Raw genomic sequence first — 16,187 nt, forward strand, 5'->3', positions numbered from 1 at the left:
TAGACAACATCTGGCTATAGTTTTAACATGAAGAGACATGAAACAGGACCCAACTTAACTGATGAAAGAAATAATTTAAATTAGCTAGGGAATTCACCTGTAATCAACATATTCTGGTTTAGTATTTGCCCTCCTGATTCAGGGCCTATTAGAGGGGCCAGAAGGGGAGGTATGACCATCTTAGCACTGCACTCTTACAAGCTGCTATTTTCATAACTAGAATAAGAGAACTAGCTGTTAAAACTTAAAGCTTTTCACTTCTAGGGCTATATCCCAAAGAGATCATACAAATGGGAAAAGGACTCACATGTACAAAAATATTTATAGTAGCTCTTTTTGTGGTGGCAAGGAATTGGAAATTGAGAGAATGTCCCTCAATTGGGGAATGGCTGAGCAAGTTGTGGTATATGAATGTGATGGAATACTATTGTGCTATAAGAAATGATGAACAGGCTAACTTCAGAAAAACCTGGAAAGACTTCTATGGTCCGAGGCTGAGTGAAGTGAGCAGAACCAAGAGAACGTTGTACACAATAACAGCCACGTTGTGTGATGACTAATATTGATAAACTTAACCCTTCCTGGCAATACAAGGATCTAAGACATCTCCAGAGGCCTTGTGATGGAAAATGCTATCCACATCCAAAGAAAGAACTATGGAAGTTGAATTGCTATTTTTTTTTCTCTTCTGTTGAGTTATGTTTCCTCTTTCTGATGGTTCCTCCTATTGGTTTTAATTTTTACTTACAACATCACTAATGTGAAAATATGTTTAATATGAATGTAAATGTATAGCCTATATCAGATTGTGCGCCGTCTTGGGGAGCGTGGTGGGGAGGAAGGGGGAGAAAAATTTTAAATTCAAAAGCATATGGAAGTGATTATTGATAAATCAAAATAAATTAATAAAAAAATGGCAAAAAATAAAAAATAAAACTTAAAGCTTTTGATGAAATGACAAGTTCAAGCCTGAATATTTTACTCACAGGCAGCTTCAGGATCAGCTCTGTCAGGGGATACTTCCTGATCAGCATCTTCTTCCCCAAACAACTGGCTGTAATTTTAAAAAACAATTGTATACAAAAACAAGCATTTTTCACAAAGATTTTTCCCTAGATTATACACACAAACCTAACTGGATTGAGATGATTATGTCAGAGCTTACCTGGAACTATTTCCCAAACTGTTTTACATAGAGACCTAATGATTTAATTCTGGCCAAGCACACAACTATGTTTGAATTTCAGCAATCTTATATGTAATTACCACACAGCAAGGCTCAGCAAAATATACAATGACTAGTCTGGATGATTTAAGTTTAAACAAAATATAATTCATCTCATTGTTAACTGTTGAGATGGATCTTAAACAATATAAATACCAATTTATCTTTTTTTAAACTATATATAAGATTTTGATTTGACCAAAAATAAACAAATAAATGAATAAATGAAAATTAAAAAAGAAAAAAACCTGGCTTTTTCTGGCTATAAGTCCACACTTTTCTTTGGGTAATATATTTTTATTGTTGAAAAGTAAAATCTTGAAAACTAATGATCAACTTGTGGCTGAACTTTTTTCTAAGTAACTGTTGATCTTTATATTTTTAAGATAAGTTTTATATTCTCAAAGTACAGCCAGGAACATCACTTTAACGAGATCATATCCCCTTATAAAAAGAAGTAAGCTCAAGATGCCAAGCAAAAGTAGCCAGGATCAAATACAAACTTTTTAGATACTCTACATGGCATCCCTTTTCAGACCTTCTTTTCTTTCCTCAACTATAGAAAGAGGACAAGAAATACATGCTCTATTTCACTTCAAGAATCTGACTCCCACTCGCAAGTAATAATGGTAGGAAGGGCTAAAAACTAGTGAAAAAAAACAAGGAAGGAGCTGGAAACAACTATCAAAGGAAGTAACAACCAATTCTAAGGCATGGAAAGCATAACAGAAATAGAAAAGGAATAGATTAGATGACATAATATTAGCTCTAAGTGTTTAACTATCTTGTCTCCTTATGTTCCCCACCAGCAGTATTGAAACTATTTATGCTCATCAAAAGAGCACTACAAATATACAAATGCAAGGTGTTCCAAAAATCTTAGTGCAATTTTAAGCTATTAAAACTGCATTAAGAGCAGAACCAGGAGGATGTTGTACACACTAACAGCCACATTGCATGATGACTAATATTGATAGACTTAACCCTTCTCAGCAATACAAAGATCGAAGACATCTCCCAAGGACTCATGATGGAAAATGCTATCCACATCTAAAGAAAGAACTATGGAGTTTTAATGCAGATCGAAGCATACTATTTGCTATTTTTCTTTTCTTCTGTTGTGTTTTGTTTCCTCTTTCTGGTGGTTCCTCCTATTGGTTCTAATTCTTACCTACAACATCACTAATGTGAAAATATGATTAATAGGAATATGTATGTATAGCCTATATCAGATTGCACACCGTCTTGCAGAGGGAGGTGAGGAGGGAGGGGGAGAAAAATTTTAAACTCAAAAGCTTATGGAAGTGATTGTTGATAATTCAAAATAAATCAACTAAAAATAAATAAATACATACATGAATGAACGAATAAATAAATAAATAAATAAATAGTTGCTGGGAGAAAAAAAACTGCATTAAGATTTTCAGAACATCTTGTATACATATAAACACAAAGCAGCCACCTTTGTTTCTATTAACCAAAAAAGTGAGCATGCCAGGGCAACCTCATAACTTTTCTAATCACTTAATATCCAATATAGCGCTATAATTTTTGACTGCCAAAAAAATGCTAACAATGTACAAAAATGCTAACTGCTAACAAGGACTAGCAGTAATACTTTGAACCTGACATAGTTAAAATGGAATATACTGATCATTTTATGCAAGTACATGGGAGCCATAGGTAGCAAGATGACAATTACAAAAGGGAAGATAAAACTCCTTTTCTTAGAAATTATTGAATCCTTCATGCATAATCATATGGAAGAAAACTACCAAAATATTTCAACTTTCCTACCCATATTTGAAAATAAAGAATGATAAGTATTTCTGAATAAAAAATTTTTCACTTACAAGCATCAAAACATATTCTTAAATAATCTCTTACTTGAACAAATATTTTGCCCATACGATACAGTGGATAGGTTCTGAAGGTGTATTACGAATCGTACATCCAGGGAAAGTTTTCTGGGTTGGTTTAGGATGACATTCATAACATTCTGTCACACCCTGCAGATTCAAGAAATCAGAAAAACATTCACTCCACAATGGTAACTCATTATTTCAAGATAAATCAACTACATACAGAACCTTCTTCCCCATTCTAACTACATTTCATAAAAGTATAGAACTTTTTTATGGAAGGACCTTAGATATAATCTCCTCATTTTACAGATAAATAAAAAGGGCACAAGGAAGTGTTTTACCTAAAGACACAAGAGAGTAGCAAAGCCAAGTCTAAAACCCAAGCATTCATACTGTCAGTGTAGGTTTCTATAAACCACAGTACACTCCCCCCTACTTAAAGTACTTGAATGCTAAAAAGCTACTGATTCACAGATCCTTTAAATAAATCTCAAAGACCACAATAGAATCCCATTTTGAGATAAAGGATAGATTTCTAAACCAAGTATTTTCAAGAATTGTTATACATTTGCATATTTCAGGACTTTCCATTCAATCCTAACCTCCTAAACACAAAGAAAAGCAGGTTTTTAAATTAAAATGTACTAAATCTAAACTTTGATTTGAGAATTTCACATCAGATTAGAACCAGTAAAGGAACAAGAATCAGTCATATTAAAAGTCATTGTCCAAGAAGAGAAATGGTCAAATGATAATCGTAAACAAACAATTCTCAAAATAAGAATTGTAAACAACCATATGAAAAAAAAATGCTACAAATCATTACTAAAACAAATGAAAATCAATACAACTCTAACGTTTTACCTCACACCCAGAAAACTGGCATAGAGAACAGAAGACAGGAATGATCAATCTTGGAGAAGTTTTAGAAAGATAGGCACACTAATGCATTGTTGGTGAAGCTACATAACCAAAATGGAAAGCAATTTGGAATTTTTCAAATAAACTGACTAAAATATCCAGACCCTTTAACCTAAAAATTCTGCTAGGAATATACCTCAATGAGTCACTGACCAAAAAAAAAAAAAAAAAAAAAAAAAGGCTCTATATACACCAAAATATTTATAGCAGCACTTTTTGTGGTAGTAAAGAACTGGAAACAAAGTATATATACCCATCAACTGAAGAATGGCTAAATAAACTGTGGTCTATGAATGTAATGGAACATCGTTGTGCTGTAAGAAATGATGAACATAATGAATATAAATAGAGAAAAACTTACACAAAATAATGCAAAGTGAAGTAAGCAGGATAAGGAAAACTATATAAAGACAACAACAATGTAAATGGAAAAAACCACCATAAAATAATCAAAACCAAGTGTTATGAAATTACAGAGACAAGTGTGTCCCCAAAGAAAAGACGCGAAAAGACAGCTCCCCACCTCCTTTCCAGAGGTCAGGGGTCAACGGGTATGGAAAATCATATGTATCATTTGGACTTCTGGTCTGATGATGTATATATTGTCATATATAGGTAAGTATAGATACTTTCTCAATATGTCGCTCAATTTTGCTTTATTTTGCTCTTCCTGTTTTTCTTTCTTTTTTTTAAAAAAATTATTTGTTATAAGGAATGGCTTTCTGGGAAGGGTAGCAATGACTATGATGAAATCTAGGCAATATAAAAGATATAAATAAAAATTTATTTTAAAAAAGAATCAATGATTCATCACTATACTCAAATATTCTTCATTGACAGAGGACAAGAAAAGACCAGAAATAGGTTTAAGTTAAAATAATAAGTATTAAATTAGATAAGAGCCTAAGAATTTTGAGACAAAGAAACAAATCACCTAGAATTTCCTTCCAAGGAGATGAGCAAAAGCTAAGTGTACATATCTGATACTTTGGAGATTCCTAATGGCATTCTTTCACTACTGTATGAACCCCCTTCCTTTTCTCTCCAGTACATTTTTTAGCTTGCACAAGCTCTCGAAAGCACTACTTAAGCATATCATGGACATACTGGTTAAAAAAGGCTACTAAACTCTGATATTGAAAGCAATCTTTGCAGAATGATGTTAAGTGCCTTCCTACCTGAAAGTGAGGGATGGACTAGATGAAATGCCAAGGTTCTTTCCATATTTATAATTCTAGAATCACCAAAGCAACCAACTTCTGAAAGCCTTAGCACAAGTTTGTTATATAACAAGTTTCAGATATAAAGACGTAAACGATTAGGTTCATTATGTTTCAAACACATAGGCTTTAAAAGGCAAACAAATCAAACTAAGCAGTTAAGGAGAAATGGTATTCCTTGTACCTATGGTTTTGTCTATGTCCCTCCAGAGTTCTCTTTCACAATTTAGAGTGCAATGGCCTATACCACCTCAAGAGAATATCCCAAGTATTCTTATTATAAGCATCATAACTGAGTTGGTTATCTTAAAGTTATATAAATCCAAGAAAAATTAAAGCTTATCTCATCTCTCCCCCTAAGACTCTATAGTTCCACAGTAAATATTTCAAGAAAAATAAATCTTTTCCCATAACCTTTTTGATAACTGTTACTTGTCCAAGATAGCCAGCAGTTCCACTCTCTATAAGAGGAATATCAGCAGCCAGACACATCCTATTCACGTGGTTCCGTGCAGCTGAAAGATGATATCAAGAAAGAAACAACAAAATCAATTATTTGACTTTTACACTTAGTAGAGCAGGTTAAATAAACAGCTTTTCCTAGTTTTAATTTTACAGTCAACCCCATCCATCAATCACATCATTAGATCTGCTAATACAACTGATAATACATTATCGTTTAACAGAAATTCATTTAATGTCCCAAACTAAGAGAAAGATCTCTGAACTTACAGAATTTCAGCTTCCAAAGCTAGTCTCTTATACTTGATGCCCCCACTAAAATTATAATAGCTAAAATGCTATTTTTATATGCTAAGAACCCCAAAGCTAACACAGTCTAAATTTGTTTTAAAAAACTGGCCTCAGACACTTGACATTTACTAGCTGTGTGACCCTGGACAAGTCATTTAACCACAAATGCCTCACTAAAATGCAAAATAAATAAATAAATAAATACATAAATAAGTTGGAAAAGAATGATCAACACATAGGACCATTTTTAACATTCAGTATACCTAAAGGTCCTAAATGTTATCAGGGCAAGCATCCATTACGAAGACAAAGTTTAACTTTTTGGTCTCATTTTAAATGCTAATACCTCATCTCATTCCAACATAATGTATCAAACTGTAAATAGCAGGAAAAAAAAGTGCAAAAAGGAGTCAATAAATTTTAGAAATGACAAAAATGCAAGATAAAGTAAAATTGTCTTGGATGTCAATTTAGAAATATTGAAACATTTTGAGGCTAGTGAAAACCTAGCCAAATTACCAAAGTTATGCCTCTTCTATAAAGAGAGAACAATTTGTGAGGCAGCTAATCATAATCAACACCCACAATGGCCATAATTTCTGACAGAGTCTTTAAAAATTATGAAAACAGAAATACTAACATGGTGTTAATATTTTAATATTTTGCTAACATTTTCCCACTCAATTTAACTTCCTGCAGTCTTAAATGGGTTTTTAAGTTTTTTTTTTTAATATTAGAACACAAATCCAAATTTATCATTAAAGGTAACAGGAAAATAAGATTCACTTAATTTAAATTTGCTTCATGATTAAAACATTATCTAATGCATTAAGCCAGGCATAACTATATGAATGAATTGTTTTCTGGGGAGATACTTGGACCATAAATTCCATAGAAACCTACATGATAAACTCACAGGATCATACCAGCAAGGAGACTTGGGAGTCATCAGCTCAATTCTCTCATTTTATAGATCAATAAAGATGCAACAATTTCTTAAAGCGCAGGAACTATTTCATTTTTGGCTTTGTATCTCCAATGTCTAGCATAATGCCTTATAAAGAAGGCACTCAATAAATGGTCATTGAATGAAACTTAGCCAAAGAGAAGTTACTTTAGTCAAGAACACACAGGTACTAAGCGGAGGAGGTAGGATTCAAACCCAGGTCCAGTGACTACAAATTAAGTCTGCTTTCCACTTATCTAACTACATTAAGTTTTAAGTAGAATTTTGAAAATTTCTATAAGCATTAATGTTCCTAGATGTCTTTGAAGCAATCTTTACAACCATATCCAAGAAAGTATCTTTAAGAAGGCCCTTCTAAAAGTTTTATGACCTGGCAAATATTTGGCAGGCACCAGCCTTATCTGCAGAAACATTTCTCCAGTATCACAATCAAGTGGAAGTGGGGCTAAGGAAGAGTTGGCACATGACAATAAATCCCATCCATTTCTATTCCCAAGCTGTTCTAGTTCCTCAGTAACTGAGATTCATGATTTAAAGCTGGACAAGACCTTAGAAATCATCATTCTAAATAAGGTAAATAAAACCAATGGAGGTGAAGGAACTTGTTCAAGGTCATAGGATTTAACTGAGGCAATCAAGGCAATTTCCCTCTCTGGGTCTTTTCCTGAACTGTAAAGGAAATTGAACTTAATATCCTCTCAGGTCCCTTCTGTCTCTAAATCTACACTCCCCCATGTCGTCTCTCTCAAACTTCCTTCAGAGACTCTGTCCTCTAGACACAAAACTGATTCTCCTTCCTCCCCTATACCTCAGAGTTTAGAGTTTCATCCAAAAGAAATTCTGCTGGGCAGCCACTTTAGCCAACCACATATTTACAACTTCATATCAAGAATATAACCCATCCTTAATAAGTTGGCAAATTCAATGATACAAACCCCAAACTCATCAGGGGTGTACTGGAACCAGCTCCAATCAACTCACGAGAACAGAATGTTAAATTTTTTTGCATGAGCATTTACACCTAAGAAATCGGCAAACATTCTATATCAGGGCTTGACTTATTGTTTTGTTGACTGTCTACACATAAGAAAGTGATGGAGAAAATGCCAATAATGCAGATTAAACTTAAAAGTGTGTCACGCATATATTTTTCCAGAGAGTCAGTTGCTAAACATTCTCCATCACATCGCTGGAAGTATTATGAAAGCAGAAGACTGTTTTGTCCACTGCCCTATACTTCAAGGAAAATAACTCAATTAAGTACTAATGTAAAGAAGCTGACAAATCACTATCTTCATCTGGTATTTTTACAATCTGGGTCTGAGGAATAACAAAAAAGGAATCACTACAAAACATAAAACCAGAATTTACTAAACTCTCACCTCTGTTATCTAAAGCATTCATGACCAATGTAAACTGCCGAAAGAATTCCACATTATAATCAGGGCTACAAAATAGAAGAAAGAAGAGTCACAAAAGCAATAGCCTTATGTTTGTTCATCACAATGTAATACAGAATTTTCTATCATTTTTAAAGCTTAGACAGTACAAATAGCTTCTAGTGAGATAGCTACTCTCAAGTATACTAAATGAAAAGGAAATATTTTCTAGTTTACTTTTTCCAAATAGCCATTAGCTATTGGAAATATTGATACCCCCCTAACTTTTGGGACACTATCAGTCAATTCGTAGACCAGCGGGCTTAGAGCTAAAAAAGATATAGCAATTTTCTATTCAACTTGGCCTACAGCTGCTGTGCTTGAGCCAAATCAAAGTGGCAGAACCAGGATCCTCAGGCCATTGCTCTTTCCATAACACCACAATGGACCTCCAACTGAAAAGCTTAAAAACTTTAAGAGAATGTGCTACATGAGGAAGTAGAAACAGTACTAAATAAAGAAAACCAAAATGATAAAAGGAGCTACATTAAACAAAGTATATATACAAAAGGACCATGCCGGGGGAAACACAATTTTAAGAGAATCAAAGGGTCATTTCTCAAGGTAGTATAATAATAGTAGTTGATATTTTAAAAGTGCTCTAAGTGCTTTTACATACATCTTGTTTAAGGTATGAGAAAGAAGAGGATAAAAACATGTGGAAAAAATTGTTACCAAAAAAAGTAACCCAGAAAAGATCAATACTTACAGACCCACCACTACAAAATATTATAAGAATAAACTACACCCATTTCCAAGAGGTACCCCTGATTAAGGTATATGAAGGGAATAAGCAAGTTTACACAAAACATATTCCTACAGCAGATCATATTTTTATGGTTCCATAATTGACTGAAAAGTATACAGAATAAAATCCAAGCCTATTTGTTCTCTACATAAAAGCATCTGAATTCAGTACAGTAAAATGCTAACTGAAAGGCTCTCCAACAAGATGATTCCAAAATATATATATCAAGACTCCGTGAAAAATATGATCACACAGGCTTTAGAAATATCACCCCAGGGGGCAGCTAGGTGGCGCAGTGGATAGAGCATCAGCCTTGAAGTCAGAAGGACCTGAGTTCAAATTTCGCCTCAGATCCCTGACACTTACTGGCTGTGTGACCCTGGGCAAGTCACTTAACCCCAACTGCCTCAGGAAAAAAAAATCACGCTGACAGCTAAAAAGAGGTTGGATTGCTATGGAGAGAAACTTGAGTCACAGAGATGAATAAGCAACTGACCTAGGGTAATGGCTGTATAGGTGAAGAGGACATACTCAAGAGATCTTATAAAGGTAAAAATGACATGGTCTGGAAAAAGACTGAATATATGCGTGAATCAAAGTGAGGAGGAAAGGATTTATATTTTTTAAACACCTGCAATGTGCCAAGCCATGTGCTAAGCTCCTTCCAAATATTGTCTCATTTGATACTCACAACAACCCTGAGTGATAAATACTATTACATTTTACAGTTGAGGAAATCTAGACAAACAAAGATTAAGAGACTTGATCAAGTCACAAAGCTAATAAACATTTGCCATCAAATTTGAACTCAGGTCTTCCTAACTCCATGCCCAGGGCTCTATCCACCTTGCCATCTGGCTGCCTCAGCCGAACACGACAAAAGTAGAGAGCGTATGTGACTGGAAGTATAGTGGTACCGTGGACAGTGACAAGAAAGAATAGTCTGAGGGTAAAGTTTTAAGTTCTGTTTTAGACATGATAAGCTTGACGAGTGTACAAAACATCCACTTCGGGATATCCAAAAAGTAGTAGGTAATATATGACTATACCAAAGGAAAGAGACTAGGGATGGACATAAAGATTGGGTAATCATCTCTACAAAGAAGATACTTAATGACTGTCTTGTTAAAATGAACTGGGGTGGGGGGTGGGGGAAAGAATATATAGTAAAATATCATTAAAGAACTTCACCAGAACAAGAGACTTATCTGTATTACAAGAGAAATCTGAATTGCCCTGTTTAAAGACACTATTTAGGTTGTAATCGCTTATCTTTTGATTAGGACTCAAAGATCCTTTAAGTTTACAAACCAAATAGCTACTAAATTAATTTAGGGGATAAACCAGCTGAGCTATTTAAAATCTTATCAAAAGGAAGAAAAGAAATGTAATACAAAAGAAAAATGGGAAATATAATGTTCCAAATCACATTTAAATAGTTAACCAAAATACATACTTCATGATGCTGTCATGGTAGGCTATAATATTAGCTTCTGGGTAAAACTGCAATACACTTTCCTTAGCAACCTAAAAATGAAAAAAAAATTATAAAATTATTTCTAGAATTATTCAAAACTGAATTCTAGTACACACTTTCTGATATATACAATACTATGATTTTCTGATGGAGGAAATTGATTTTTAAAATTGATGTTTTCTCCTACATAATCCATCCCCTATCATTAAGATAAAGAGAACAAAAACATGTAAGGAAAAAAATCTCCTCAGATTTCTACCGCATTTTGAGAGCTCAGCAAAATCTAACTAAAAAGGTTAACTGAAAAGAGAGGAAATTCCTGTTCAACATTAAAGCACAATGTCATGTCTACATGGTCGGTTTCATTTCAAACTCAAAAAGAAATGAAGCCACCCAGTCTATCTGCTTATCTAACATTTAACTCTCAAAGAGATCTTTTTCCTGCTAGTACATTTACTACTAAAATTGTCTTCTTTTCAACTTCCAAAGCCCATGTTTGGATTCAAAGAAAAAACTAACTTTAATGCTATTCTAAAGCATAACAACTAAGAAGTAAAATTTGCTCCTTTCTTGGAGGGGTTGGGATTATTCCAATGACACTTCTTTCCAGTGACAGATTACTATGAGTTATGAAGCAGTATTTAGTTTCTATTTGTTTTGTGTACTATCATTTGTATCAATTCTAAATATGCCATGCCCCACTACTAGACTGTGACCTCCACAAATAAACTGTGACCTCCACAAAGATAGAGACAGTATCTTATTTAATCTCCTCGTCTTCTCCCATTACCCAGTTCTGTTTATGGGAGTAACTTAATGGCTGTTGAGGGAGTAACTCCAATTACAGTACGTGGCACCATATAATGACTGGCAAGTAGCTCCCATCAGTTCTGTTCCTGATTTTCTTTGTGATTTAGGCAAGCTACAACCTCCCTTGGCCTCATTTTTCCCAGGAAAAAATAAATACTTTTCCCAAATTTCTTCATTTACTAGAGATTATGAGAATCAATATGATAACATGGGCTACTCCATCCAAGGTACAAGGAAACAAGGTATCAAACACTTCTATAGCCAGATTAACATGTAATTGGGAAATATTTAACAAAATAATTAAAAACACAATAGAACATAAGTAATGTTAATGTGTGGTTTTCTAAGTCAAGTTTGACACCCCGACAACAGAGAAGGTAAGAAATCTTTACTTATTTACCTGTGCCTTAGACCTTCCAACATGCTTTTTCTGAAACAAAAACTGCCTGTTGAGGTTGCTGACGTCAATAGTATCCAAATCAATCTACAAATGAACAAAATCCAGTTATTTTATAATATACAATATAAAAACATTTAAAGTACAGCACAGGGGAACAGGAAGGTGGCACAGTGGATAGACAGAGCAGCAGCTCTCCAGTTAGGAGGACCAGAGTTCAAATACGACCTCAGACACTTACTAGCGTGTGACCCTGGACAAATCACTTCATCTGATTGCCTCCAAAAATAAAAAAAGAGCACCCAACATTTCAGCAACACCAACATCAACCCTAAGAATGCATAATTTCTAAATTTTCTGGAAGCATCTAAAAATTTGTTTTAGGATCAATCACACCACAATTATTGTTCATTTGGCCAAAGCAATTACTGCATACATAAGCAACTCAAAGATTTCATTTTTAAGAATAACTTTCTAAAGAATATTTGTAAAAGCTTCCTGGGAAGTGTGAGTTACAAATGAAAACCTGAAATTACACAAAAAAGTATGTGCACTTATGCACATCTACAACTGCAATTTATATCATATGCCTTACTTCTGCACTATCTAAATCAGAAAGGTTTCTAGGCTCTGTAAGTGTTTATCTGAGCTCTGCATTTCAAGGTATTCAGCAAACACACTTCATATTTTCTGATGGGACATCCTCTGTTGTCTCCCTCAATTCCACTCTTTTTAATCACACACATATGACTAAGAAATCTATAAATATGCTTTGAGGGTTATAAACAAACTGAAAAAAGGACTGTATGTAATAAAGATAGTTTAATTATGTGGCTTACAAAGCTTAATTTTCTACCTAATTATTCCTATAAGTTCAAAAGCTTATTAAATGATAATTTTTTAAAATGTGGCTAAAAAAGAGAAATGTAATAAAACTAATACACTAAACCAGGACAAAGTCTCACATCTGAAACTGCATACTATATATGTGGGGAAGCTATTTTCATATAGAAATGGATTAAGATTATGGTTAAAAAAAAAATTGGTTCTATTTCAATTAACTTACATAAAGGTATCTAAAAGATAAAAGGTATCTAAAATTGAAATATGCTTTCATTTGTGAAATTCCACAAAGCAAGCAAAATCATTAATAATTCTTTATTTAGGATTTTTGGATTTATAATAAAATTTCAACAGCCAATTTGATTGATGGGTTGTTTTCCAAACTGAAAGTCTCAAATTCATACTTCTCTGATATGACTTTTTTTTCCCAAAAACTTCAATAGTCAAAAAATTAAGGCACCATCATGTTTGAATATGTCATGATATACCAAGTGTCAAAACTCTTTATACACAGTTAAAGAGATAAATGTATTCACCACATCAGATTTAGAACTGTCATCTAGTTCAACAATCTCATTTTACACATGAGTAACTATGGCTGTGGAGGTAAGTGATTTGCCAAAGGTCACAAAAATTAGGTAGTTAAGTGGCAGCACTGACTTCAAATCCAGCACTTTTCAATGTACAACACTTTTCTAGAGTTAACAGACCTGCCCCACGCACATTCACATACACACAGGAACCAAAAATACCAACAACAACAAACCGTTTGATTTCCAATCCAGATATTTCAAGGGACACTTTTAAAAAAAAAATTTAGGTAGAAAAGTCCATTTTAAATATATAAAAATTACATATAAGCAAACTAACATCAATGATATATATATATAGTATCTAAAATACATCCTATCCATTTCAGTGACTTTGGGCAGAACCACATACACAATGATAGCAGTTTTACTTTGAGATGCTTATCTTCAGTCATTTTTATTTCTAAGTGAAAGCAAATTGTTAAGCCAAATATATGACATCAACCTAGCTGTTAAAAAAAAAACATAACTATACAGTATTTCCAAGAAACAACTTGGTTTGTTTATATGTTGCTTACAAAAAAAAAAACCTCAAAAATAATTCACTAGAATTAAAAAGTACAAACCTTTGGACCAAGGAAAAAAGTGAAAGAAAAACTCTCTAGGTCGCTATTTTTAGCTGACTGAAAGTGAAGATTGAAATACTAACCTACTTTTTGTGTGTAGTTTTATGATAGATGCAATATTTTTAGTAGCAAGAATGGAACAGCCTGTGCTAAGTTTCATCCAAATAAGTGAAGCTTGTAACGTGGAGACCTAAGATTGGTACTGAAAGACGCATGCTGGGAAACAGTTTTACATGCCTTTCTCATATTCAAAATTAATATGCATTGGCACCAAGGCAGAAGTGGAGGGAAAGGGGAGAGAAGGGGGTAGTGTTCTACTACAAACCCCGAGAATAATTTAGACTTTAAAACAAAACCCAGGAATTATTTTAATTCTTTCTCTCAAGAAACGTGGGTGGGGAGCAAGACAGGCAACTATGACCAAGATTTAAAACGGTGCAAAATCCTCCCCCATAGAAGGCATGCTCTTTAGGGGCAGAATGGCAACACCCCCCCCATCCCCAAACCGGTTTAAAAAAAAAAGGGAGAGGGAATGAGAGAGACAGAGAGAGACAGAGAGAGACAGAGAGGAGGAGGAAGAGGAAGAGAAGCCCCCCCCCCATGAGGCCTCCTCTCCCCCTCCCCCCGCCGATTCTCAAAAAAGATACCGGGGAGAGCGAAGTCACCCGCGGAGTGACTCTCCCCCCCAAGACTCCGCCCCCGAAGCCTCCAGCGGGCAGGGGAAGGGCCGGGGGCCCAGGCCCCTCCTCCTCCGCCCCCACCGTCCCCTCCTTCCGCCCCGGACACAGCCATTCCCGTCCCACCGCGATTTACCCGCGCAAACCCGGCGCCTCCTTACGAGAGCCGCCGCCATGTCCGCCCCGCTCCCGCGGCGCCCAGGAGAGGGACCGCCCGGGCCCTTCCCACCTTGGCCTCCCTGATGCCCACGCCTGCCCTGAGTCCTCACGCCGCCCTCCCCGCCGCGGCCGCTCCGTGACCGGCCTCCCCGGCCCCGCCGCCCCCCCGGCCCCCGGCCCCGCTCCTCACCAGGTCGATGTGCGCGAAGCCGGTGAGCACCAGGTTCTTGAGGAGCTCGCAGCCGATGCCGCCCGCGCCGACCACCAACACCCGGCCTCCAGCCACGGCCTCCGCCAGCTCCCTGGGCAGTCCCCGCGACAGCGCCATGGTGGCCACCCTCCCCCACCGCGGCCGGGACCCACCCACGGACACACCGGCTGGCAGAGGGAGGTAGAGAGCAGAAGAGGAGGCAGGCGGAAAGGGGGCGGCGCGGCGGGCGCTGCGAACCGGAACTGAGGAAGGGGGGAGGAAACGGCGATTTCCGCTCCTGCGCAAACCTCCTCTCCCATCCAGTGGATGTGTTTGTCCGTAGTAAGGGTGGTGCGGTGTCTCCACGTGGGGCTGCCGCTGAAGTAGGCTCTACATTGCCTTATACCTGAAGTAGCAACATGACTTAGTGGAGGGAAAGCTTGGATAGAGTCTGACTTCTGAGGGTCAGGTCCTGCATCTGAAGCCCTCTCGCGATATTACTTTGGACTAATGACATAATCCCTCAATTCCCCAGGCAGCTCTTATTATGAATTTCATAAAAAGTAGGCAAAAAAGAGCATTTCCTTACATGAATAATACAAATAGGGTTGTCATGAATCTATTGCGTATAGCCTGCCATAAAAAAAAAAGATTAAATTTAAGCTGACAGTTCCAATACTGCCGAGCTTGTCTGTATCCTTTTGGTAGAGAAGAGGCTTTTGAAACAAGTATTAATATATTGTTATCAGGCTCTCCCCACTCTGTGTGTGTGTGTGTGTGTGTGTGTGTGTGTGTGTGTAGGTGTAGTTGAGCAAAGCACATTCACACACTAGTCGAATAGTTGTGTCTGAAAATGTATATGAGGTAGAAAAAATAATTTATCACCAGATTTCTAGATTCATGATGGGTTATTTCACAGTCGTTTTTCCTTTGCCTTATTGTAGTCCTATAAAGGAATTTTCTGGTTCTGCTCACTTCATTCTGCATCAATTCAGAAAATCCTCCTAGACTCATAATGAAAAATGCTATCCTCCATAAATAGAACTAATGAACTCTGAGTGCAGATTGAAATATATTTTCTTTATTTTTCTTGCTTTTTTGCAGCATAACTACTATGGAAATGTTTTGCATGGCTTCATGTGTATAATGGGAATAATATTGCTTGCCTTCTTAATGGGTAGGGGAAGAGGTTGGAGGAAGGGAGAGAAGTTACAACTCGAAGTTTTTTTAAATGTTAAAAAATATTCCTCCTAGAGTGATCTGAATCTGCCCATTTACCATTTCTTGTGGCCCATTAACATTCCATTACATTTCATACTATAATTTGTTTGGTCATTCCT

General features: G+C 36.1%; 1 protein-coding gene across 1 annotated transcript in view; it reads right to left on the reverse strand.

Moving 5' to 3' along the window:
* The window catches only part of LOC114047303 (SUMO-activating enzyme subunit 2), a 32,735-nt gene extending 17,698 nt beyond the window's left edge, over positions 1 to 15,037 (reverse strand). Inside the window, exons 1-7 of the mRNA XM_027868072.1 lie at positions 14,848 to 15,037; positions 11,826 to 11,909; positions 10,595 to 10,665; positions 8,334 to 8,398; positions 5,646 to 5,746; positions 3,113 to 3,234; positions 987 to 1,054 (exon numbers count right to left, since the gene is read on the reverse strand). Coding sequence (XP_027723873.1) covers positions 987 to 1,054; positions 3,113 to 3,234; positions 5,646 to 5,746; positions 8,334 to 8,398; positions 10,595 to 10,665; positions 11,826 to 11,909; positions 14,848 to 14,985 — 649 coding nt within the window. The 5' untranslated portion in view covers positions 14,986 to 15,037. The remainder of the gene's footprint in view (positions 1 to 986; positions 1,055 to 3,112; positions 3,235 to 5,645; positions 5,747 to 8,333; positions 8,399 to 10,594; positions 10,666 to 11,825; positions 11,910 to 14,847) is intronic.
* Positions 15,038 to 16,187: the final 1,150 nt, after the last annotated feature.

This window comes from Vombatus ursinus, unplaced genomic scaffold (assembly GCF_900497805.2).
Source record: "Vombatus ursinus unplaced genomic scaffold, bare-nosed wombat genome assembly UNPS02014786.1, whole genome shotgun sequence".
NCBI lineage: Eukaryota > Metazoa > Chordata > Mammalia > Diprotodontia > Vombatidae > Vombatus > Vombatus ursinus.